General features: G+C 43.6%; 1 protein-coding gene across 2 annotated transcripts in view; it reads left to right on the top strand.

Moving 5' to 3' along the window:
* NCAN (neurocan) overlaps positions 1 to 24,729 on the top strand; it is a 316,793-nt gene extending 292,064 nt beyond the window's left edge. For both annotated transcript variants that reach the window (XM_068234189.1, XM_068234188.1), the window contains 4 exons: positions 2,655 to 2,737; positions 5,684 to 5,828; positions 7,161 to 7,343; positions 22,856 to 24,729. In XM_068234189.1, coding sequence (XP_068090290.1) covers positions 2,655 to 2,737; positions 5,684 to 5,828; positions 7,161 to 7,343; positions 22,856 to 23,073 — 629 coding nt within the window. In that variant the 3' untranslated portion in view covers positions 23,074 to 24,729. The remainder of the gene's footprint in view (positions 1 to 2,654; positions 2,738 to 5,683; positions 5,829 to 7,160; positions 7,344 to 22,855) is intronic.
* Positions 24,730 to 27,685: the final 2,956 nt, after the last annotated feature.

The raw sequence follows: 27,685 nt of genomic DNA, 5'->3' as shown, positions 1-27,685 counted from the left end.
TTTTTTAAAATGCTGTCACTTTGTTTTTTAAGTGCTTTATTTTGGTAACTATGGGGGAGGGGGTGGAAGGGGTTAAAAACTAATGGGGGATTCATTTTTTAATTTAGTTTAATGTATTTTGCATCTATTTTTGCTTTTTGTCTACTAGATGTCCCTACAATGTTACCTGTGTACTGAACAGTACACAGGAAGTAATGCAGATGCATGTTTTTTTTTCGTGAATGACCACAGGTATCTTGCTGATAACAGTGATCATTCACTATGGGCACTTTGATCCAGCTTGGAAACGCATGTTCCCATGCACCAATCATGGACTGGCGGGGCGGTGACAGGGGCACACACGGGAGCACACGTGCACCGAGCAGAAACAAGCAGAGATGCATATCTACGCATACCTACATCCACAGCTGTGACTACTAGATGTAGGAAGATGATAGCTTGATCCAGTCAGGTAGATGCTTTTTTTATGTTGAACTTGATGGACCCATGTCTTTTTTCAACGTAGATAACAATGTAATAGACCATAGAAACTGAGGTACAAAAGAGAAAGTAGATAGAGAGGATATTCTCTACATAAAAAACAAAAATCTCTGTATTGGAACTCTCAAGGTCAGCCACAGTTAATTTCAAAAAAATTTATAGAGAGAGAAGCTAGGAGTGCCTGGACACAGGTGAAGACCACAGGCAAGGACAAGTCTGAAAGACCACTGCTCGTAGCATGTAGATTAAAGCCAAACATTTCAAAATAATTGTTCTGTAGTATATTTAAATGCGCATTGCTTTCTCTCTCTTCTGCTGTAGGAGACTCTGTCCAGCTTTATACAGCATTAGCATTAGGCTCAAACTACAAATACTGACTTATGTGAAGGGTACGATTGTGGTGGACAATAACCATCACTGATTTAACTGGAGCGTATTTGCAGATTTCAGTCTTCATGTATTTTATTGGAACTATAATAGGAGCTGAAAGTGATGGCATAAGTACAGCAGAAACTCAGAGAAAAATGATTTATATTTCACAGTGGACTTAATGTTCCTTGCTGCCTTTTCTTTGCAGGCTTGAAAGAAACATAGGTCACATTTATGAAGTAAGGTTTATTATTATGATATAATAAAAGGAAAAAAGGTGAAAATAATATCACAGCCCTTCTGTTAGTGACCTGCTGAATGTAACAGAAAGTAATTTCACTGATGACACAGAACTATATGGCGTCATTAAATTAGACTATGTAGTTTACAGAAAGATCCAGACAAAATAACATGGTTAAATGTCATACGAAATGTCAGGTTTATGCCGTAAGGTCATACTTCTAGCCGGTGTAATCAGCACAGACCCCGCCCTCCTCTATTGGGAACTAGACATAATGGAAAAACTGGTAATTAGGGATACAAGTAAAAAGATAAAAATGTGATGTAAAGGTGGCCATACACTGGTCGTTAACAGCAGCATATAGATCTATGTGCTCGATTCCCTCCTCACACAGCCACACTACATACAGAATTTCCATTGATCTTAGCATGAAATCTTTGAAAATCTGGGTGCTCCTGCAGGGTCCCAATACCCCCTCCTTCCCCGGACTGTGTGGTTCTCGCCTGTCTGCTGTGTGGACCTAGTCTCTGCTTCTCCCCGCTGGCTGCTCCGTCTTCTTCACTTCTGTGTCCTCCACTGTCTTGTAATCCCCCCAGTAATCTGGCCAGCCATGCTCGTCTGCACATACGTGGCATGGCCGCACGCTCACACCCTGTCGTGCTTTCAGTCATGGGAGCGTGGTGGGTGTGTGCGCAACCACAGAAGCACATAACTGGCCACAAGTAGCCAGTTCAGCTACTTAAGCAACAAAAATAACAATTTCCTGCCACTTATCTTCAGAGGTTTGTATGATACTGATATTTATGGAACTTGCTCTCACTGTTTGCTGGTGATTGAAAGATTTTTTTTCTTACCTTTTTGGTATAAAATGGACCTGGGATTTATTTATTTATTTATTGGCGGGGGAGGGGGGGTTGCTTCTTTTAAATTGGTACCGCAATGTTTATGCTGTACATGGTCTTGCAAACTTAGTTAGCTATGTTACTAAATACAGTAGCTATCCAGTAACTGTAACACATACTAAATATAACAAGATTGAAAAAAAGATATCAGCTCCCACATGATCATATCAGTAACTGTTTGAAACATGTAACGATGATAATTTATGCCTTTGTGAAATCCTATTTTAGCACTCATTTTTCAGATTGGTTACTCTGTTATCAGTCGGGGAAACAGTATTTTAATACTGCAGAAAATCAAGCTTACATCCTTGAGGGAATGAGCTAGCTATATGTTGAGCTGTATTAGCCGCAGAGCACAGCCAGGTCTTAGGGAATAAATTCCCTTTTTAATTATTGTAATGAGATTGTGATGCATGAATTCTGTTGTTATCATCTATTTGTTATTTGATATTTTGTATGTTTTAATGTAAAATATTTCAGTCTATACAAATGCGCCTTATGCCATGTTTACATATATATTGTATACAGGGTTGTGCAGTGAATAAAATATAGTACATTCCACATATTATTAATTTGTTTTTAAGAGAGAGAAAGAGAGAGAGAGATGAGGTGAAGAACATTGTAAGACTGTGTATAATTGGGTCATGTTGTCATTCTTTAAGGTTTTGCTCGGGAGAATACCTGGATTGGTCTAAATGACAGAACCGTAGAACAGGATTTCCAGTGGACAGATAATACAGCTCTGGTGGGTAAATCATGGGTATAAGTGCATCTTTTTTGCTTGACCCTGACTAAAACTGGCCATACATTAATCAAGTTATGTGCGATAAACGTTTCAATTTATGTGTATTTGATCCGAAAATGGATTATCAATCAAATAATAATGAAAACATGCACCACACACTAGAGGCAATATCTGGTGGTTTTTCGTGGAATATCGATCCAATATCGATCTTTATGCACTTCGACAACTCCAAACTCTTGTTTGATGGATGCAAGAGTGCATGTTCAGAAACAAAGAATCTATCTTACATTGATTGTAACTTAACAGAACACTAGCCAAATCCTGTCTACCAAAGTTGTCCAACATGACAGATCTAGGGTTTTTCAGTTATCTGGCAAAGAACAATCATTTTTTATCTATCACTTATCCAAAGTGTGTATGGATTCTATCTTGATTCAATTTAAAAATGTAATCACAAGGACAATCATAAAAAACACTAAGTGTATTATTATTATTTATTGGATTTACTGTATATAGCGATGACATATTACGCATCGCTGTACAATACAATTACAGAGAATGATAACAGGGGTGACTGATGACACTATACACGTAATAAGCAATAGAATACAATAGTACAGTACAGGTAATAAGCAATAAGATACACAACACAATACAGGTAGTAACACAATGCCAGATCATACATTGGAGTGGTAGTCCCAATAATACAAGTCCACATTATTCTGGGTAGGTTGTACAATCAAGTATGATACACAGGGAGAGGGAGACCGGCCAAAGGCTTACAATCCAGAAGGAGGGGTGGTGCCACGAAAGGAGGGGCTAGCTTTACTCTTCCAATAAACTTTGGCATTCTAGCTTGGTGTTAGGTCAATACATATGGTTTAATGTGACATTTCTTCCATGACCATGAGTTTAGCCTAGTGATGTTCAAATTCGGAGACAACTTTGGTGGCAAGGTGCACATGACATTATCACCAACTGAAACAAAAATTGGATCTATTGCATACAGACTTGTCAGGCAGTTGCAGTTTTTTAAATTACTGTGCAGCTAAAACTTCCTTCACATTAAGAATGCACCATTATATATATATATACATACACACACACACACACACACACACACAGAGCTGGGACAAGGTCCTCCTGCACCCAAGGCTGAGACACCAAAGTGCGCCCCTCCATCCCTCCCACCCCAGCCATCACACACTGATTGCTATTAGACTAAGAAGCGCCACAGGGCCCACAACCTCACCTTAATATCTAGTTATCTGGCTTGCAGTCACTGCCATGTATCCCCTTTTCTTATTTCTTTCTGCTTCAAACACAATTAGGAATGACAGCTGAATGAATTGTGCGCCCCCTCCTACACTGCGCCCTGAGGCTGGAGCCTCTCCAGCCTATGCCTCGGCCCAGCCCTGCACACACACACACACACACACACACACACACACACACACACACACACACACACACACACACACACACACACACACGTGGTTCCTGGATAACAAATGAGATGGGGACTGTTTTTAACCTGAATCCATTCTTAGGTTGTTACACTGTTCCACCTCTATCCCCTGTGCCTCCTATGTGTCCCCCTTTGCCTCCAGTGTCCTCCTTTGTGCCTCTCTGTCCTGTTCTGAAGGGACGGATATAGGGGGGGTCAAGCAGGTATCTTGCCACAGGCGCAGTTTGTTGAATTCTTAAAAAGGCGGCAAAATGAATGGCAGTTTTGGCACCAAAACCTGACCTTTAGGCGCCAAAACCTGACCTTGCCCCTGGCACAACTTGGTCTTGATCCGTCCCTGCTGTTCTGTGCCTGTTTGTTCCCTTCAGTGCCTTTATTCCCCTCGCTGTGCCTATCTGTCTCCTCAGTGCTTCTTTCCCCTCTGTACCTTTCTGTCTCAACTGTGCCACTTTCTCCCCTCTGTGCCTTTCTGTCCCATCTAGTGCCTCTTTATCCCCTCTGTGATTTTTACTTCCCTCTGTGACTCTTTGTCACCCCTCTGTGCCTCTATGTCTCCACTGTGCCTCTGTGCCTCTTTGTCCCCTCAGTGGATCTGTCCCCTCTGTGCCTCTTTGTGGCTCTGCCCCACTGAGCCTCTCTGTCTCCTCTGTGCCTGTCAGTCCCATCTGTGCCCCTGTCCCCTCTGTGGCTCTTTGTCTCCTCGGTTCCTTTCTGTCCCCTCTGTGGCTCTGTCCCCCTCTGTGCTTCTGTCCCCTCTGTGCCTCCATCCCCTTCTGTGCCTTGCCTCCCAGACTTGTGGAGCTCCCCCTGCAGCAGCAGCAGTGCTGGACTCACCTTCCTGCCTGAGTCCAGTGCTGTCTGTCTATCCACTCCGCCTCCTGCAACCTCTAGTACACGGGACCGCTTCTTGTATGTCACGTGTGACATACAGGAAGAAATGCCATGCACAAGAGCCAACAGGTGGTGAAGAGAGGAGGATAGACAGCGCTGGACTCGGTTCGGAGGCAAGTCCAGCATTGCTGTGGTCGACACAGCCGGGATTCGGGGGAAGTTTGAAGCAGCTCCTTCAAACTTACCCCACACTTCATCGTGATGGGATCGGGACATGGTAAGTGGGGGTTTACCAGTATGTGTTTATATACTTATAAACGATTGTTCGATGCTCAAAAAAAAATGCGCCGTTTGTGTGCGCCTTTACATTTGGTGTTATTGCTGTTCTTATTCTCATACTGGCCACTGGAAGTTCAACGTTTGTCTTTGTTTTTCTATTTTTCTTAACATCAGACTGCTGTATTACTCCAAAGTCTAATCTAAGAGAACAAGTGGGGTCTGAATAAGAGCTGATTTTAAATACAGTATTGATGCTTTCATATGCAAAAAAAAAAATTTCTTTATACAAATGGAGCTATATGAAAAATAGGATGAGCATTGCTGCCATAAGGTGTTTCAGACTACTGTCCTTCTCACATGTATTACAGCAATATGAGAACTGGCGGGATCAGCAGCCAGATAACTTTTTCGCAGGAGGAGAGGACTGTGTAGTGATGGTATCTCACGAAGATGGCAAGTGGAATGATGTGCCATGTAACTACAACTTGCCTTACATCTGCAAGAAGGGAACTGGTAAGTCATGTCTAAGGAAAGACCTACAAGTCAGAAATTATATTATTATTATTATTATTATTATTATTATTATTATTATTATTTTGTACAATCCTCTTTGGTGGTACTGTACAATTAAAGCAATACAAGTGCTAAACAGGGATGATCAATGAATGAGATGCAAATAATGTTGAGTTGATGCAGCATTATGCAAATTTTATATGCGAATATATGCAACTTAAAAATGAGCCAGTCACATCATGCTGAGGTAAAATTCGATTGGTCCATTTTCAAGCAGCATAAATTTGCATAATCCTGCATCAACTTGGAATTATTTGCATCTCATTACTAAATGCAAACAATTTACATGGACAAACAAATACAGCATACAGAGAAACAGCACCCCTCATGAATGAGAAAAAGAGATAACACCAAGAGGCCAATATAGTGTAGTATGCACTGGTAATGAATGTATAATTGGAAGAGTAATAATAATAATAATTTAATACTCACAAACCAGGGTTACCAGGTAGGCAACCACTGTCAAAGCAGGTGGGAAAATTGTCCTGACCCCACTCAGGATTAAAAAGTCGCTCTCTGTAGTAGAAGAAGGAAGGGTGCAACCCTCCACCAAGGGTGGACTTGATGTAGATAATAGGATAATAGAGGCGCCAACAGGATAAAAAACACTAAAAGAACTTGAAAACCCATTTTGGTAATAGAGGAGGTAGTGGTGGACTTACCTCCTCCAAGCAGAACATACGACTGTCGATTTTTAGTCAAAACAATTTTATTGGATACGCCAATAATATAATATATTGCTTAGCCTAGGCTGTTTAGCTATGTGGAATGCCCCTCCCAGAAGAATTTCCTCTGTCTTCAGAACACACAGGACACATGATGTACCTGGCAGCAGTAAAGATGTTGCCTTCTGTGATAAATGTAAGAATGTAAATCAAGGTGAGGAAAGATTTTACAATTGCAAAAACACTGACTAAATCATTTATAAAGTAATATTAAAATATTTTTTTACTCATGTTATTTTTATTACAGTACCTCTTTAAGTTCAGTTTTATAGAGTACTTTGTCATTAGCTGTACTATTAAATAAAACATACTGAACTATAAATGGAAACTGTATTGCTGATTTCCTTCAAATTAAATTATAATTGCCTGTATTATGTTTTTCATTCGATTTTTTTAACTCATTAACAGTAACCCAGACATTGCTGGCTGCATTCTTGATGCAGGAATTTGAAAGAACTGAAGTCCTCAATTAACATGACAGCCAGGCTGTAATTGTCCCTATGTGAATTAGTGCATTGCTGAGGTGAGCTGTTTTTTTCTCCCATAGTTCTTTGTGGTTCACCTCCTGTGGTGAGGAATGCTCACATCGTTGGCAAGAAGAAGGAGAAATACAGCATGCATTCTATCATACGCTACCAGTGTCAAGAAGGTTTTATACAGCGTCACGTTCCAACTATCCGATGTCATCGCAATGGAAGATGGGACCAGCCTCATATCCTCTGTGTCAAACGTAAGCGAGCATACATTTTATTTCCGTAACACAACAGACTACATTTGTTACAATTCAAATATGGCAAAGCACAGCGACAAATTGCAGCATCAGTAATAAGAAATCATGTTAAACATTTTTGTTTATACCAACTTAACCAGAAAAGGGGTGATTTGAGAAGGCGGAGGCACAGAAAGCAGTTGTGTGTTTTCATAGTAATCTTCTCATGATCTAGTCAGGTACAAAGAGAATCATAATTTGTTTTCCTCAATTTCCCTGCACATGATTGGACGCAGTGGCGTAGCAAAAGGGGATGCATAGGTTGCAACTGCACCAGGGCCCTTAGGCCAGAGGGGCCCGAGGGACCTGCCTCAAATGCAGTATTAACTCTTTATTGGTCCTGTCCAGGTAATGATCACTTCTATAGATGCTTTGAATAGAAGTAATTTTGGTGCACCATATCAAAATTACTATGTATAGAGTGCTTGGCGGGTCCAATGTAAAACTTGCACTGGGGCCCATAGCTCCTTAGCTACGACAATGATTGGACACTAGCAATGAGCAGAATGAAATTTCACAGATTTCCAGTGACACAACAGACTAAAGGTGGCCATACACTTATAGATTTGCAGCAGATTCGACCAACAGATAGATTTCTGTCAGATGCCTGTCAAGTCGAATCTGACAGGAATCTGTGTGATGTGTGCCACACACTAGGAACAGATTTCTATTTAAATGCATTATTGGATCATTAGATCCAATGCAACTCTATGGGAAGACCTAGATTTTCCATCCTGTCAGATAGATCAAATCCATCGAAATCCATCGAAATCGGCCACAAATCGATCGATTGATAGATTTGATAAAATTGATTTCTGATAGCTTTCAATCAATGGCTGAAATTGACCATTGTATCAGCCCCTTAAGAGCTGGTTCACACAGACAAATGCCGGTGGGTCATTTCCATAATGTCAAATGCCTTTCTGCTGCTGAGCAGAAAGTGTTTGGCATTGTTTCCGGTTGGTTTGTCATTGCGTTTTTCAGCCCCTGCAGGGATACGGAACCGTGAGCACAGCCGACGCTAGAAGCTACATGCAGGATCTTGTAAAATTCAAATGACTGTGTTGCTTACGCAATCGAAAGTAAATGTCCCTTTCACGCAGGAGGCTGAAGTGGGTGCTTGTTAGCTGCTCCCATGCACCAGCTCCCATGTTTAGACGTGACATGATGGTGCTGGGTAACTATAAACACTGCATTCAACTGCATTAAATTGGAACCTAAAGGCACTCGGTGGCCAGGAGATGGGAGGCTGAACTGCTGACAAGCCTAGCGTCACATGTGGAAGATGTGAAAGATTTTGGCTGAGACCTATTTTCATTGTCTCTCTTTATTTAATTCATTACTGAAGTAAAATTGTATAATTCCTCTATTAGCAGTAGCATTTTTTCCAATAATTCAAAATCATCCACCTATTAGTGTCCCCTTAATAGGGTTTTGTAACCCTTGTATGCCCTGCTAGCTGCTGGTCAATATTGTTAATACTAATTTATACTTAGCTGTTCTTTTTGAATTTTACTCGATAGACTCACTTCTCTATTTTATCTGCAAGTTACTGATCACTAGATTTTTGTTGCAAACCCTTCATTATATTGTTTGGATGGTAAGTAACCCCCATCATGCCATCAGCATTGTTATAATGCTCCTCTTGCTGCTGTTGGCACTCTTTGGTTCAGATATTAAATTGTTTATTAGTTGCCATTGTATCGCAGTATGCCAGTACTGTTATTTCACCTACAGATGAAACAGGAGGTACTTGAATGGGAGGATGCTCTAAGTTGCCACAGCTGTCTCCGGCAAGAGAAAAAACATAGTTCAGTTCACAAAAACCCTTGATGTAAAACTGATCACTAAAAAATGACATTTTCTCAGTTGCAAAGCTTCTACATCTTTTACTTACAGTATGTTTCATACACTTTGATTATAGGTGGTTCAGCTCTGAAAACTGTGTAGGAAGTGCAATTGCTCGATTGTGTGACCAAGATGTTTATCAAGCATGGCATTTATGACAGGCTGCCATGAATGAAGTGACTCATGGGTTTATATATGTAGGAACAGGCCCGGATTTACCTCACAGGAGCCTATAGGCACAGATGTCCTGGCACCTTAGCTTTCGCGCTCCATGAACCTACAAACCACCATCAAACTGTCCCAGATGTCACTTCTCCCTTACTTCTCTTGCCCATCATAGGTAGCTACAGGTGCCCCTTAGTGTTAGGTAGCCAGAAGTACCTTCAATATTAGGTAGCTAGAGGTGCCCCCAAGTATTAGGTAGCTAGAAGAACCTCAGTATTAACCTCCTTGGCAGTAACCCCGTGTGTGACACGGGGTAAGCCGCCGGAGGGTGCCGCTCAGGCCCTGCTGGGCCGATTTACATAATTTTTTTTTTGCTACACGCAGCTAGCACTTTGCTAGCTGCGTGTGCATAACGATCGCCACTGCTACCCGCCAATTCGCCGCAATCCGCCGCGCCGCCCCCCTCCCCAGCCCCTTTTACGCTGCCTGGCCAATCAGTGCCAGGCAGCGCTGAGGGGTGGATCGGAACACCCGCTGACGTCACGACGTCGATGACGTCATCGCGATCGTTGCCATGGCAACGGGGAAGCCCATACAGGGAATCCCGTTCAGAACGGGATTCCCTGCAGGGTAAAAGCGCTGGTGGCGATCGGAGGGGTGGGAGGGATAGCGAAGGGAGGGGGGAAGCATGTAGCTAGCGCTAGGCTAGCTACATGCTTTAAAAAAAAAAAATTAAAAGTGCTGTGCTGCCCCCTGGCAGATTTATTGTACCGCCAGGGAGGTTAAGTAGCTAGAGGTTCCCCTGACTGAAGGGAGAGCTTGTCAGTGAATTGCTGAGAGCTGGGTGGGTGAGTAACCTAATTTATGCTCTGCTTGGGACTCTGTGTAGGAAAGGAGGGAGGTGCTCGGGCATGGGAGAGAGCCACCTTTCCACTATCATGCGCCTGTAGGCACGTGCCTACAGTGCCTTATGGTAAATCCGGCCCTGTGTGGGAACCAGAGGCCACCATAAAGGGGTACAGCTATTCCACAGATCCAAAATACTGATAGTTTTAAGTGACTTCATTGATCTGATGTTCGGAGTTATGCTGGAAAGGTACATTCCTTTAATCCCCCATTCTGCTTTGTGCCAGGGGCAGGAACTGACATCATGCAAAAATGTAGCTGGAGGGCAAGTGTGGTCAGTGGCATCTAACCACAAAAAGCCATTTTATATGAGACCTCTTGTTTGATTATGTAATGACACTGATAAAATGTATTCACAATCACCCCCTTCATAACTTGCAATTCAGACGAGGGTTGTATCAGTCTGCACTCCTCTGCAATAAAAGTTGGTATATCAAAGAGGAAATGAATGGACTGTATTGGTGAACATCTAAAGGACACACGAAATATGAATTTTTTTTTAAGAGAACTCTCAAACAAATTGCTACTGCATATATGGGATACAATTGGGTTAAATATGGAATTTATTTTTGCACCCCGTTTGGAACCGTGATCTCCATTGGCATCCTGGTGAATGTACATCTGACAGTGTGCTTTGTACTGTATCAGCACAACTTTGGTTCCTTCATAAATATATTCAGTAATTGCCTTTAGGTAATTATATGGGCCCAGTTCAATTCCAGGAGCTAAAAGACTTGCTGCAGTGAGTGTCCTGTCGCCTTCATCGCACATGGCTCACAGTGGGGCATTGTGGTGCATTGTAATGGCTGCATTGTAGCACGGAACGTCAGTTTGCAATACAACAGGAATGTGATGCTCACAGTGCAGCCATTGTGGTGTGTTTGGTCAGCGCGCAGTACCCCAAGGTACCGCATGCAGTACAGTGAAGCAAACTTTTCATTGATTGTATCCTTCACTGTATGTGACAAAACGCGCGGATAATGTGCAATATCTTTCCTTATCCGCTGCATTGCTTTCCTGCTGTCACTGGGAATGCAACTCAACTCCCACTGTAAACATGGCCTGAAGACTCCTGATACCTGTGCAAATTCCAACTCGCCCAGCACAATACATTAATCAACTTGAGAATTTCAAAGGTGGCTTCCTGAGAATTACTGAGCAATCTCTATTGCAATTGTGCTGTCTTCAGCATCACACATAATGTATTTGCTTAGTGCATAACTGTAATTTTTCTTACATTTCTTTTTTATTTTTAATAACATTATTGTAACATTGAAAAAAAAGCCTACACAGTCCCCAAATTCCTTCTCCCCAATGTAAGCCGGTATTGCCAGAATAGCCGAGCCAGACAGCATGGGGCTCCACTGCCTGAACCTTGTGCTCAGGTAGATGAGAATAACTACCCCCCACTAGTGTTGGGCGAACACCTGGATGTTCGGGTTCGCGAACGTTCGCCGAACATGGCCGCGATGTTCGGGTGTTCGCGCCGAACTCCGAACATAATGGAAGTCAATGGGGACCCAAACTTTCGTGCTTTCTAAAGCTTCCTTACATGCTACATACCCCAAATTTGCAGGGTATGTGCACCTTGGGTACAAGAGGAAAAAAAGATTTAGCAAAAAGAGCTTATAGTTTTTGAGAAAATTGATTGTAAAGTTTCAAAGGAAAAACTGTCTTTTAAATGCGGAAAATGTCATGTTTCTTTGCACAGGTAACATGCTTTTTGCCGCCATGCAGTCATAAATGTAATACAGATGAGAGGTTCAATAAACAGGGACCGGAAACGCTAACCCAGCAGCAGCACACGTAATGGAACAGGAGGAGGCGCAGGAGGAGAAGGCCACGCTTTTTGAGACACAACAACCCAGGCCTTGCATGAGGACAAAAAGCGTGCGGATATAGCAATGCTTTTTGCCGCCATGCAGTCATAAATGTAATACAGATGAGAGGTTCAATAAACAGGGACCGGCAACGCTAACCCAGCAGCAGCAGCAGCACACGTGATGGAACAGGAGGAGGCGCAGGAGGAGAAGGCCACGCTTTATGAGACACAACAACCCAGGCCTTGCATGAGGACAAAAAGCGTGCGGATATAGCAATGCTTTTTGCCGCCATGCAGTCATAAGCGTAATACAGATGAGAGGTTCAATAAACAGGGACCGGAAACGCTAACCCAGCAGCAGCACACGTGATGGAACAGGAGGAGGCGCAGGAGGAGAAGGCCACGCTTTTTGAGACACAACAACCCAGGCCTTGCATGAGGACAAAAAGCGTGCGGATATAGCAATGCTTTTTGCCGCCATGCAGTCATAAATGTAATAAAGATGAGAGGTTCCATAAACAGGGACCGGCAACGCTAACCCAGCAGCAGCAGCAGCACACGTGATGGAACAGGAGGAGGCGCAGGAGGAGAAGGCCACGCTTTTTGAGACACAACAACCCAGGCCTTGCATGAGGACAAAAAGCGTGCGGATATAGCAATGCTTTTTGCCGCCATGCAGTCATAAATGTAATAAAGATGAGAGGTTCCATAAACAGGGACCGGCAACGCTAACCCATCACAGATGGTCATTGTTCATGTTACTTGGTTGGGGTCCGGGAGTGTTGCATAGTCGTTTCCAATCCAGGATTGATTCATTTTAATTTGAGTCAGACGGTCTGCATTTTCTGTGGAGAGGCGGATACGCCGATCAGTGACGATGCCTCCGGCAGCACTGAAACAGCATTCCGACATAACGCTGGCTGCCGGGCAAGCCAGCACCTCTATTGCGTACATTGCCAGTTCGTGCCAGGTGTCTAGCTTCGATACCCAATAGTTGAAGGGTGCAGATGGATTGTTCGACACAGCTACGCCATCTGACATGTAGTCCTTGACCATCTTCTCCAGGCGATCGGTGTTGGAGGTGGATCTGCACGCTTGCTGTTCTGTGGGCTGCTGCTGCATGGGTGTCAGAAAATTTTCCCACTCCAAGGACACTGCCGATACCATTCCCTTTTGGGCACTAGCTGCGGCTTGTGTTGTTTGCTGCCCTCCTGGTCGTCCTGGGTTTGCGGAAGTCAGTCTGTCGGCGTACAACTGGCTAGAGGAGGGGGAGGATGTCAATCTCCTCTCTAAAGTCTCCACAAGGGCCTGCTGGTATTCTTCCATTTTGACCTGTCTGACTCTTTCTTCAAGCAGTTTTGGAACATTGTGTTTGTACCGTGGATCCAGAAGTGTATAAACCCAGTAATTGGTGTTGTCCAGAATGCACACAATGCGTGGGTCACGTTCAATGCAGTCTAGCATGAATTGAGCCATGTGTGCCAGAGTCCTGCCAGAATCCTCATCATCCTCTTGTGAGCGTTGTGATAGTTGTTGTGATGTATCATAGTCGTCACCTTCTTCCTGGTCTGCTTCTGCTGACCATTCGCGCTGAATTGTGGAAGTCTAATGTGCACCGCTCTGGCCCTCGTCAGTGGTGGCAGGAAATTCCTGCTCCAACTCCAGCTGTTCCTCCTCCTCTTCTTCGTCATAGCTGCTGGGGCCAGCGTTTCCTGAGGCGGATGGCCTGATGTTGGTACCATCACGCTGATCGTTTTCTCCTTCAGATTCCCCCAGTTGCATCATGACAGCTGTTTCCTTGATTTTCAACATTGACCTCTTCAGTAAACACAGCAGTGGTATGGTAATGCTGACTGAAGAGTTGTCACTGCTCACAAGCAACGTGGATTGCTCAAAATTTTGGAGGACTTGGCAGAGGTCCAACATGTTGGCCCAATCGGATCCACAGAAGCTTGGCAGCTGTCCGGATGCGCCTCGGTACTGTGCCGTCATGTACTGGACCACTGCACTCTTCTGCTCGCAAATGCGGGCTAGCATGTGCAGCGTAGAATTCCAGCGCGTAGGGACATCACACAGCAAGCGATGGTGGGGGAGATTGAAGCGCTCCTGCATCTACAATGTTTGGCCACTCGTCGCACCTTCAACAGAAGATCGGCCACGCCTGGGTATGTCCTCAGGAACCGCTGAACTACTAGGTTCATCACGTGCGCCAGGCAAGGGATGTGTGTCAGCTTAGCCAACCTTAAAGCGCAAATGAGATTACTCCCATTATCACACACAACCATGCCCGGTTTCAGGTCCAGCGGTGCCAGCCACAAATCCGTCTGTTCCTTTATTCCCCTCCAAATTTCCTCCCCTGTGTGCTGCTTATCCCCAAGGCAGATCAGCTTCAGCAACGCTTGCTGACGCATGCCAACAGCTGTGCTGCACTGCTTCCACGATCCTACTGCTGCTGGGTTAGCGTTTCCGGATGAGGTACAGCTTTGAGATGCGTTGGAGGAGAAGGAGTCGGAGAGGAAGGTGCTGCTGTTGTTATCCAGTGGGAGGGACGGCGGTGCAGCTGTTTGCGGCGTGGGCAACACCCGCGCCGTAGCAGGTGAGGAATCGCTGCCAGGCTCCACAAGGTTCACCCAGTGCGCGGTAGTGGTGAGGTGAACCTTGCAGGCAACGGCATTCTTCAAGCTTCGGGTTATTTTGCTGACCACGTGCTCATGCAACTCAGGCACTGCAGAGCGCGCAAAGTGGTAGCGGCTGGGAACCACGTAACGTGGGATGGCCACTGACATCATGCCCTTGCAGCTGTTTGTCTCCACCACTCGATATGGCAGCATTTCGCAGGCCAGAAGCTTGGCTATGCTGGCTGTTAGTGCCACGGCCCGGGGTGTCATTTGCTGGCAATTTCCTCTTGCGCTCAAACATCTCCGAGACAGACAACTGAACCGTAGGGCTGCACACTGAAGGGCTGTTGGTTGTTGTGTTTGATGAACACTGGTAGACCTTTAAGTGCACTAGTCCGGAAAGTGACAGTGTCAGCGTCGTCTGATGTTTGTGAATGTTGTGAACCACGCAATGGCTGGGCTACTGCTGCTGCTGAGGCGGGTCTGGTGGTGAGTCTGGTGAACCCAAGGGAGGCAGTGTTGCTGGTACCCTGTCCTGCCGCGTTTGCCCACAGAGTGGGATGTTTGGATAGCATGTGGCGGCTCATGCTGGTGGTGGAGAGGTTGTTAATACTTTTCCCCCTGCTCAGGCGGGTCTTGCACACCTTGCAAATCGCCATGGTACCATCCTCAGTGCAGTCTTCAAAGAAAGCCCAGACTTTGGAGCACCTGCCTTGCTGGCGATTTCTGTTTGCGCCTCTTTTGCGTCTCTAAGGAACTTCCACGCTTGTGGTGCCTGAAATTTCGCGCCGCCTACCTTGTGGCACAAGGCGAACTCGTGCAGCAGTGGGTTCTTCAACAGACTCATCTGTGCTGCTACGACGGCGATGTTCTCCTTCACATACAAAATCTGGGTCTCTGTCAACATTGTCCATACCCTCCTCCTCTTCCATCTCCTCAAACTCGTCATATGTGATTGTGGGCCGCCGCCGTGGAGTAGAGCTCCCCACAACAACCTCTGCGCAGCACACTCCAACGTCGTCTTCAAGACCTTCTCGGCCGACCTCCTGCAATTGAAACCCCTCCTGCCCAACTTGCTCTGGGATTTGGGTTTCAAAGTCCTCCTCAGACTCGCCTTGCATTTCAGTGCGCGGTGCATTTCCCACAGTCAATGGTTGTGAATCCGGGCACAAAATTTCTGGCTGTTCCATTGACCTTTGAAAGGTGAAAGTTTGTTGGGCTGGGAATAGCTCCTGCGAATACCCCATTGTGTCCTGAGGAAATTCTTCGGACTGGTTATCTGGCAGTTGTGTGCGTGGTGTCGCTGCCGGTTGTGTCAGCTTTGTGCCCACTGGCTCCTTGTAACTGGCTGAGGACTCGGACCTCGTGCGTGATGTGCTGGTGCTGCTTAACCCACTGCTGGACTCTTGAGAGGTCATCCAAGTAATTATCTGGTCCTGTTCTTTTTGATTTGTGAGGGTTGTTGTCCTGGACAACATGGGCGGTATTGAGTGGGTTTTCTTCGGTGCTCCCCTGTGGCCTGTACGTGAACCGTCAGGAGAAACACCTCTTCCCTTGCCCCTCCCTCTTTCACCGGATTTCTTCCTCATTTCACTTATCCTCAAAGTACACGCTGACTGGCAGCAGTACAGTGGCAGTACAGAAATGCTATACAGTGGTGGGTGAGCGGTGTACCACTATTCCCAGCAGCGACACAGAGCACAATGCTATACAGTGGTGGGTGAGCGGTGTACCACTATTCCCAGCAGCGACACAGAGCACAATGGTATACAGTGGTGGTTGAGCGGTGCACTACTGTTCCCAGCAGACACACAGAGTGGCAGTAAACACAATGCTATATAGTGTGGGTGAGCGGTGTACTACTATTCCCAGCAGCAACACAGAGCACAATGCTATACAGGGTGAGCGGTGTACTACTGTTCCCAGCAGACACAGAGTGGCAGTAAACACAATGCTATATAGTGCTTGGTGAGCGGTGTACACAGAGTGGCAGTAAACACAATGCTATACAGTGCTGGGTGAGCGGTGTACACAGAGTGGCAGTAAACACAATGCTATATAGTGCTGGGTGAGCGGTGTACTACTGTTCCCAGCAGCGAGTCAGAGCACAATGCTATACAGTGGTGGGTGAGCGGTGTACCACTATTCCCAGCAGCGACACAGAGCACAATGCTATACAGTGGCGGGTGAGCGGTGTACTACTGTTCCCAGCAGACACAGAGTGGCAGTAAACACAATGCTATATAGTGCTTGGTGAGCGGTGTACACAGAGTGGCAGTAAACACAATGCTATACAGTGCTGGGTGAGCGGTTTACACAGAGTGGCAGTAAACACAATGCTATATAGTGCTGGGTGAGCGGTGTACTACTGTTCCCAGCAGCGACACAGAGCACAATGCTATACAGTGGTGGGTGAGCGGTGTACCACTATTCCCAGCAGACACACAGAGTGGCAGTAAACACAATGCTATATAGTGCTGGGTGAGCGGTGTACTACTGTTCCCAGCAGCGACACAGAGGCAGCACAATGCTACACAGTGGTGGGTGAGCGGTTTACCACTATTCCCAGCAGCGAAACACAGAGCACAATGGTATACAGTGGTGGTTGAGCGGTGTACTACTGTTCCCAGCAGACACACAAAGTGGCAGTAAACACAATGCTATATAGTGTGGGTGAGCGGTGTACTACTATTCCCAGCAGCAACACAGAGCACAATGCTATACAGGGTGAGCGGTGTACTACTGTTCCCAGCAGACACACAGAGTGGCAGTAAACACAATGCTATATAGTGTGGGTGAGCGGTGTACTACTATTCCCAGCAGCGACACAGAGCACAATGCTATACAGGGTGAGCGGTGTACTACTGTTCCCAGCAGACACACAGAGTGGCAGTAAACACAATGCTATGTAGTTTGGGTGAGCGGTGTACTACTATTCCCAGCAGCGACACAGAGGCAGCACAATGCTATACAGGGTGAGCGGTGTACTACTGTTCCCAGCAGACACACAGAGTGGCAGTAAACACAATGCTATATAGTGTGGTTGAGCGGTGTACTACTACTGTTCCCAGCAGCGACACAATGACCGGGGGACCCTGGCTAGCCTGGCTGGAGAGAGAACTACCCTGCCTGCCTACCCAAAGCTAAACCCACAGACAAATGGCGGAGAAATGACGTGGATCGGGTATTTATTGACCCGAACCACGTGACCTGTTCGGCCAATCAGAGCGCGTTCGGGTCCGAACCACGTGACCCGTTCGGCCAATCACAGCGCTAGCCGAACGTTCGGGTAACGTTCGGCCATGCGCTCTTAGTTCGGCCATATGGCCGAACAGTTTGGCCGAACACCATCAGGTGTTCGGCCGAACTCGAACATCACCCGAACAGGGTGATGTTCTGCAGAACCCGAACAGTGGCGAACACCGTTCGCCCAACACTAACCCCCACACATGTGGGCATGGGCCCTTGGAGGGAAATTCATATTAACATGAGCTGAACAGTTTCCAACCCTCAATGCTGGTGATTGTTGTAATGGATTGGGCCCTATGTCTGGCAGTGTATTGCCTAGATCAGAATTGCACTTATTTGCCCTGCCCATAGTGGTATTGCTATGAATGTGGGTCTATAGGTGGTATACAAAATTACCTAATATATGATGCCACTGTCTGAATGATTTGCATTTGGAGCACTCCCATGAAGAGTGGACATATGCTGGGAGATGAGAATTAAAGTACTCCTGTTTTGCTGACCTGTTAAAAAAATAATAATAACTCACAGCATAACTCACCTACTCTGGGTTCCCATTGCTGTCTTTTCTGTCCTGTCAGCTCTCCCATTCCACGGCCATGTTCTCTCATATATGTCAGCATTTTCATTGCTCTGACCCGGAAGTAACCCGGAAGTATTTCAGGGTCAGTGCCATAGCAGTGAAAATGCCCACATATACTAGAGGACATGGTGGCGGAACAGGAGAGCAGAGAGGGCAGAAAAGACAGTAAAGGGAACTTGGTGTAGGTAAATAATGCTGTGGGGGGAGTTAACAGGCCCCTAATTTACAGCGGTACAAGTGGGCATGATCGGGGGTATTCTTAGAGAGGATAACTGCCACTTCTTCTCCGCCCATATTCAACGCTCTAGTCAGTCAAAGATTTCAGCTGACTAGTGTGGGGACCCCTGGGGGCACTGAACTGAGAGGATGGTGCTGTGACATATGACCTTTACAAAATGGCACTAAGAGCAGTCATACCCCCCTCTTAATTCAGGGGTACTTTAAACTCTGTAACTGACTTTGGCATAAAATCTGTGACCCATTACATGCACCCTCACAAAGTCTGTAAGTGGAAAGATATAGCGCATAATAGATGGGCGGACAGGGCTATGATGCTTCTCAATGATGGGAGCATTCCCTGTTGAGCTTTGTGGTGTGAGAGGCTACCTATCACGGCTGTCCTCCTGGGACGCGGTTGTCCCCCCGGGAAACAGGAGAGCAATCAGCTCTCATTGGCTGAGGCCTATGACAGGTGATTTCTGTCATAGGCTGGCTAGGGGAGGGAAGGGAGGGAAAAATATATAAATAAATATGAATATTTATTTTAAAAAAATAAAGAAACCGATATTAATAAAAATAAATAAATAACCATCCTGGGAGCGATCCTTGCCCACCTTCAGAAAGCTAGCTCTGTTGGTGGGCAGAAAAGGGGGGGGAGAATCACTTGTATGCTGAGTTGTACGGCCCTGCAGCAAGGCCTTAAAGAGAATCTGTATTGTTAAAATCGCACAAAAGTAAACATACCAGTGCGTTAGGGGATATCTCCTATTACCCTCTGTCACAATTTCGCCGCTCCTCGACGCATTAAAAGTGGTTAAAAAAAGTTTTAAAAAGTTTGTTTATAAACAAACAAAATGGCCACCAAAACAGGAAGTAGGTTGATGTACAGTATGTCCACACATAGAAAATACATCCATACACAAGCAGGCTTTATACACCCTTCCTTTTGAATCTCAAGAGATCATTTGTGTGTTTCTTTCCCCCTGCATCTCTCATGCACTGATTCTTCCTGCAAACAGCTTTGCCCTTGTCTGAATTTCCTCAGTATGTGAAATCCCAGCCGGCTCAGAGGACGATTTATCCAGCTTGTAAAAGATTAGAGAGAAGAGAGAAGCTGCTCTAATCTAAATAATACACAGGCAGTGTGCAGAGAGGGGCCTGGAAGGGGGAGTTCACAGCAGAACCACAACACTGAAGAACTTGGCAGCCTTCCAGACAAAGGCTGACAAGTCTGACAGGGGAAAGATACATTGATTTATTACAGAGACTGTGATAGTAGAAAGTGCTGTACTAAGCCAGAACACATTAGAATAGCTTTTGGAACGTGTAGGATGATAAAAAACAGGATGCAATTTTTGTTACGGAGTCTCTTTAAAGCTGCAGTGGCCTAATTTGTAAAAAATGGCCTGGTCACTAGGGGGTTTAAGCCCGTGGTCCTTAAAGAGAATCTGTATTGTTTAAATCGCACAAAAGTAAACATACCAGTGCGTTTCAGCAAGGCTTGGTGTACAGAGGCGCCAGAGTAGAATAAAAATGTTTAAAAACCGTCTAAAAGAGGGGGATGTTTAGGTGGACTTACCTCCCTCAAAAATATATAACTCAATTGAGTCACAATATATCAATACAAAAATATTTTATTGAACTCCACTTAGTGCAACGCGTTTCGCAGGTGTGGTCCTGCTTCATCAGGCAAACAGGAGTATAACTCAATGGGTCTAGATGCAGAAGTGAGCGCCTCACTTCTGCATCTAGACCAATTGAGTTATACTCCTGTTTGCCTGATGAAGCAGGACCACACCTGCGAAACGCGTTGCACTAAGTGGAGTTCAAAAAAATATTTTTGTATTGATATTTTTTATATTTTTGTATTGATATATTGTGACTCAATTGAGTTATATATTTTTGAGGGAGGTAAGTCCACCTGGACATCCCCCTCTTTTAGACGGTTTTTAAACATTTTTATTCTACTCTGGCGCCTCTGTACACCAAGCCTTGCTGAAATCTTGAGTCCACCCTCGGTGGAGGGGTGCTACCCTGTTTCCTATCTACAGAGAGCGACATCTTAAAAACCTGAGTGGGGTCAGGTTCTAATACTCCCCACCTGCACTTGAAGTGGTTGCCTATGGGTAACCCATGTTTGTGAGTATATCTAAATATTTTGCTTTTAACCACAACCAACTTAACAATACTACACCATATCGGGCTCTTGATTTCTCTTTGTTCTTCCAAGCATACCAGTGCGTTAGGGGACATCTCCTATTACCCTCTGTCACAATTTCGCCGCTCCCCGCCGCATTAAAAGTAGTCAAAAACAGTTTTAAAAAGTTTGTTTATAAACAAACAAAATGGCCACCAAAACAGGAAGTAGGTTGATGTACAGTATGTCCACACATAGAAAATACATCCATACACAAGCAGGCTGTATACAGCCTTCCTTTTGAATCTCAAGAGATCATTTGTGTGTTTACCTTCTGTCCCCTGCAGCTCTCATGCACTAAAGAGTGAAAGGCTTCCTGCAGACAGCTCTGCCAGTGCCTCTGTATGTAATTCCTCAGTATGTGTCAGTCAGCTCCTTTCACAGCCTAACAGAGGAGGATATTTATCCAGCTCTCTTTCACTGATAAGCAGAGACGCTGCTGGCTTATGTAAATAACACACACACTGGAGTGTGCATAGAGGGGCCTGGAGAGGGGTGTGCATAACAGATCAGCAGGGAAGAGTTGGCAGCCTTCCAGACACAGGACGACAAGTCCGACAGTGGAGAGATACATTGATTTATTACAGAGATGGTGATAGTAGAAAGTGCTGCAGTAAGCCAGAGCACATTAGAATAGGTTTAGGAACTTGTAGGATGGTAGAAAAAAAGATGAAATTTTTGTTACAGAGTCTCTTTAGGTGGTTAACATACCCTGCAAATTTGGTGTTTCTTTCTAGCACCTACGGAGCTTTGGTATTAACTGCTAAAGTCGGTGGCCATTGAGCCATATGCAATTCTCTTTTTCACCTGAGTTTTCTCCTAGGAGATAATTTTTCATCATCGATTTTAAATAACTTTCCTGCACTTTTCAACTAAAAAAGTACCGCTTTTTTGTGGTGGCTTAAAAGGCATTTTATTGACAAGTTTAAAAATATCACCTAGGAGAAAACTCAGGAGAAAAAGTAAATTGCATATGGGCCATTGACTGTAATGTAAAATGTGGAAAATCCGCATTACCGATATGTGGTCATTTTATGACAATCAGAAGACTCAAAATGAATAAACCAATCAGAGAATGGAGATTTAGGTGGAGATTTCCGTATTCTCTGATTGGCTTATTCATTCTGAGTCTTGTGATTGGCTTATAATTACCGCCTATGGGGTAATGCGGATTTTCCGCATTTTACATTACAGTCAATGGCTGCCGACTTTAGTGGTTAATAGCAAAGCCCCCGTAGGTGCTAGACACACCAAATTTGCAGGGTATGTTAAGAAGACAGAGTGGGAAGAAGAGGAAAAAATGTTTCAAAATCAAGTAGTTTTTTTAGAAAATCGATGTTAAAGTTAACGGAATATCTCCGTGACTTCCGCAAAAATCCACTTACCGCGCTGTATTACCGATTTCTGCATTCCGATGTGGAAATTCGATTTTGAATGAGCTGAATGAGCATCCCTAGCGACAATTGACACCAATATGCAGCAAGGCAGCAAGCAACTATTTCTAAATTAAAAAAAAAAAAACCTTGAGCGAGTGTGTTGTGCTGTGTCATGGAGTGCTCCACTCTGATTTTACAGATCTTGTGTGAACTAGATTCTTATTGTGGGTAGCTATGTACAGGTACAGTATATACTAATAAAGCTGCCAGTAGTTGTCAGTAGCTATGCTGGATCTTTTCTTAGAGCTGGCTTCCTGAGTATCTAAAACTTATAGGGTATATTTATGAGCTGGAGGATAACATCCTTCTTTGTTTGTATATCATAAATCTATTGTCTCCATTACCTTCACAGTAGTTTAATTTATGACCATGAATTGTTGCATAGACCAGATACAGTATACTTATCTTCATGTTTTGTTTTTGATTTTTACAGCCAGAAGACATCACAGGACACGTAGACACCATAGTCAGCATGGGCATCATCCACACAAGCAACATCATCAACATCGCCACCACCATGGCAACACCAATAACCACCATCGCCACCACCATCAGCACCATAACCATCATCACCACCAGCACAAATCCCACCGTGAAAGGCGAAAAGAGGAACAGCACTCACACCGGAGAGAGGAGGACGTTTACTACTAACAAGCATCTAGTAAAGGAGTCTCAAGAAGTCCACCTACTCTTGATATACCCATCCTCTTTTGGGATCAAATAATGTGATGCAAAAGAAGACTTATTAATCCCAGTCCTATTAGTACTAGATGTTTCTGAAATCTGTTCAATGGAAGCAGCACCAGGTTTATTACACCTATGTTGTCTTATGTCAGTCTGGTGTGGTATGTGTCTCTTACCAAGCAGGACCATTCTCTAACCAGACAATGGAACTGAAATCTACAAAGATAACTCAGAAGACCATCTAATAACTTGTAGTATTACCTGATGCATCGATCTAAAGATTCTAAAGATGCAAGCTATAACACCTGTGCGAAACTTTTTGATCCAATTAAGAAAAAACAACTATTTAAAAAAAATTCCAAATGATTATTCCCTAATGGTATTTTTCTGTGTGCTTATCACCAACATAAGGAAGGCGGTTAATTACTGATGAAGAATTTGTATTAAAAAAAATAAACTCATGAAAAGAAAATGCTTGGATTGTAATGTAAAGTTTTGGACTGCTAATTGTAGACAATACTACCAGTTCATGTGAACTGAAGGCCACAGTATGGTTCTTTTGGAACTCATTCTCATTTGTAAATGCTGAAGTGTATATCAGCACAAGAAAGAACAACAGCCCAGAAGTACAAGCTGAACCATACTGGCATGGACCATCTTTTTTGCTGGAATGCTGGAAGATTTGGGGTATTCGTTGTTCTTAGGGTTCTCTGTTGAAGTCTTTATCTTTCAGTCCTGTTTAGTTTTGGTACTTAAGTTGTGGGATCCATTATTCATTAGAAAAGTAACATATTATGGCTAAATGAATATCAGTATACTGATGTTAAATATAAACTGTACAATGCCACAGTGTTGGGTATTAAAAGCAAAAGTTAGTCTCTTTTTTCCATTCACTCTTGTGGTACAGCAAAACAACCTCATCTAGAGCTGCCATAAGAATATGGCCATGTTCAAATAAGAGATGTTTCATCTTGTCTGTCCTCAGTGATGGACCATCAATGGAAAGATCAATGCCTGCATAAAAAATATTCACTTTTATGGAAAGGTCATTATATTTCCTATAATCAACTCAACAAAAGCATACTCCGGACATGATAAAACAGATCTTATCTTAATTTTCCTGAGCTTGTCACATTATGATCTGAATTGACAAAGTGCCTACGTGCATTGTAGGGCTTCTTTCCACAGAGACCAGTTATCTCTATAGCCCTGTATTCAAAAACCTTTTTAAGCGACACAAGGACTTAGTTCTGAATGGGTTGGGGTAAGGTTCTCAGAGGGAAGATTATGGGTGGGATAAGAGGGGGAAAGTCTTTTTTGGTATTCTTGCTGTTTGCTTACAGATGACATGTGCGATTTTGTGGTAGAATTTTTATCTCTGTAGTTCTTGCTGGTTACCTGTCCATTTGTTATTTTCGCTGTATGGATGTATGGGTGAGTGAGTATATTTTTGTTTGTGTGTGTAATCAGAAAGCCCTAGTTTAAAACATCAATTTCAGTTTTGTCATCTATTATTATCTTTGAATTCCAATTTATCTTCAGCTAATATTTATTTATTGTGTCTGTTTTGTTAATTCATCACAAGTTTATGTAACTTTTTACTGTATAAAAAGTACTATATCATGTGCATTGTCAAGTCATTTTTTCCAGTTAACATTATTTGAAGAAAAGTGTTTAAATTAAAGATTTTCACATTACCGGTATATTAAAATATTAAAATAGTTACAAGTAATGTAGAAAAACCCACTGGGGTTCTCTTTCCTATGGTTTCACCTGATCCTGCAGATCACTAAGATCACTAAGCTCCAGCTTATAAAAATGTGAAGTGTGCCCTTTTTTTTACTTTTTTTGTTTCTATAGCAGAGGAATCTTGCTGTTCTACGTTTACAAACCATGGCCTTCCAGTGTCAGATGACAGTTTGGAACTCCGAAAGCCATACACAGTGCTTCCTGCAGTCCTGGCAGTTGTTTGGTCACCATCATGTAAAATAAGTATTATTACTCATAGGCCCATATGCAAGTAACTTTTCCTCCCTAGTTTTCTCCAAGGTGATATTTTCACAGCTTGTCGATAAACTGCCTTTGAAGCCACCAGCAAGTAAGAAAATACTCAGAATCGTTTTAGTAGTACTTTTTCACCTAGGTTTTGGTACTTTTTGAACCTCCTTAGCAATAACCCCGAGTCAGGCTTGGGTCAGAAATGTGCAGCTCAGAGTGAGAACCCCGAGCTAGATCCATGGGAGGTGTGTAATGTGCAGGTGTGCCCCAGATCTAACTAGCGGTATGATTTTTAGGGTCTTAAAGCGTGTGAAAAAATTGCACTACTTTTAAACAATAAAATCTGGAATAATCATACTGCTAAAGAGGTTCATTGCAAAGTGCTGCAAAGGTACTTAGAAGAGAAGATGAAAAATAATCTCCTTGCAGAAAACTCAGGAGAAAAATGCAATTGTGTTCAAAGCATTCGTAAGCCTCTCACACACATATGAGGACTGTCACCTGGTCAGCATCAGGACTCGGTCCCTCAGGCAACAGTCGGGGACCGAAGCTGCACAGACTCGTCACTAGCCTGCACCAATCAGATCTCTGTAACTGGCAGCTGAGGTTCTCTGATTCGTGAATAGTATGAAGACTCAGATCAGATCTCCAAATCAAGCCCCAATCTGTGTTCAGTTTCAGAGTCTGAGACTGATGCTAGGTACACACCATGAAATTTTCTGGCAGATTTACCTGCCAGATCGATTATTTCCAACATGTCCAATCTGAATTTTGATCAATTTTTTTAATTTCCCAATTGTTTTTAGTCGTTTTTTTCATTGTTTTTTGATCGATTTTCATTGAACTGAACAAAATCGATAAAAAAAATAGACACGAGAAAACCATTAAAAACTATCAGAAAATTGAAAAAAACGATCGAAATTCAGATCTGACGTGTTGGAAATAATCGATCTGGCAGGTAAATCTGCCAGAAAATTGTATGGTGTGTGCCTAGCATTACATCACAAACATTCCAAATGGAGACAGATAATAATGATTTGGAACCTATTGACAGTAGTTGCAGTCATCTTAAGGTGAATGCATTGAAGCAGCTATATCAGTTTACAAGCACTGAACCCTGACAGGATCACTCTATTGTGCACTCTATAGAGGATGGTTTTCCAGGATGACTTAGTAGTGCCAGAGTCTGTTGTGAAGAATACGCAGTATGTGATGGATGAGTGCTTTTAAAATGCTTTACCCTGCAGCATTTCATTCTCTTAGTTGACATTATCTGTAAGTGTAGAACAATGTAAAAATCTCAAAATGAATGTGCTGTATAAACACTGTGCATTGATGTAAGGCAAAACAACTGCAATAAAGTGGTTCTTTTAACAGTTCCTCCTAGTATTCATATGCCAATATATCTTACTGATATATATATATATATATATATATATATATATATATATATATATATATATACACACACCGGTATGTATCAATATAGTATCGAAGTAGGAGCCTTTTCTAAATAACAGAGCCAAAGTTACTTCAGTTCTGGCCAGCATGTCACCTAAAGGCCCCTTTCACACTTTCGCAGAGTGTCTCGTCACTGTACTCTTCCCTGCCACTCCACCCCCTACCCCCCTGCTCTCAAGTCAAAGTGGCCATTAGTCTCTATAAGACTGGCCACAGTACCTGTGGTCTGACGTGATGCGACAGAAGTGCTTTGAACAACTGTCCAGCAATGCAGGCTCTACAGCGCACTGACGAGTGGTACAAGTGGTACCACTCAGCACACAATTGCATTGAAGTCAATGGCGCCAGAGTAAAAGTGGAGCAGTGCCCAGACATTTTATTTCTTGATGGAGGCTTAAAAGCCATTCTATTGATAAGATGTGAAAATATCACATAGGAGAAAACCTGAATTGGGGCCAAAGTGATCACCAAGCCTACTTGGGAGAGGCATTTTGCTGAGTTGGATCTAATACAAACTTCCACACCCTTGAAAACTCCCTGCATTATTACCAGCAGACATGCCCGACTGGTCCAGGAGTCTCAATTTGTAAACACAAAAAGCAAATTCTGCAAATAGAGAATGCACAGTCATAACATTTCTTTCATCTGCAAAATTTGTATCACGAAATGCTAAGGCAGCAAATGAGTCTGACTATTTAAGGTGCATTAACCACATCAAATATGACTTTGCAGCAGAATATCTTTCCTGAAAGGATTTGCTTGCCTTGGAAATCTGAAACAATGTCAAATAAACCGGCCAGGTCACATTACAAAATATTAACTATTTATACAACAGAATTTTTCATTATTTAGTTGTCTGTCCAGATCATGGGGATTAAAGTGAGATTAGTACATCAGGCCACTGATGAGATAAACATGGGTACATACAGAACTATAAGCCTATTAAAACTTGTCTGTGCAGTTCAGAGAAAGACATAGGAAGCATTGTATTATACAATTTGTATACAGTAGGTTGGATGAAGGAATAGCAGAATATACACAACAAAGGATGCCAATGATGAATACGGTTGAGGCCGTGGCATAGCTAGACATTATGGGGCCATCATATCTAGGCATTCTT

This window comes from Hyperolius riggenbachi, chromosome 1 (genome assembly GCF_040937935.1).
Source record: "Hyperolius riggenbachi isolate aHypRig1 chromosome 1, aHypRig1.pri, whole genome shotgun sequence".
Classification (NCBI taxonomy): domain Eukaryota; kingdom Metazoa; phylum Chordata; class Amphibia; order Anura; family Hyperoliidae; genus Hyperolius; species Hyperolius riggenbachi.
This window is presented reverse-complemented; position numbering and strand designations above follow the sequence as displayed.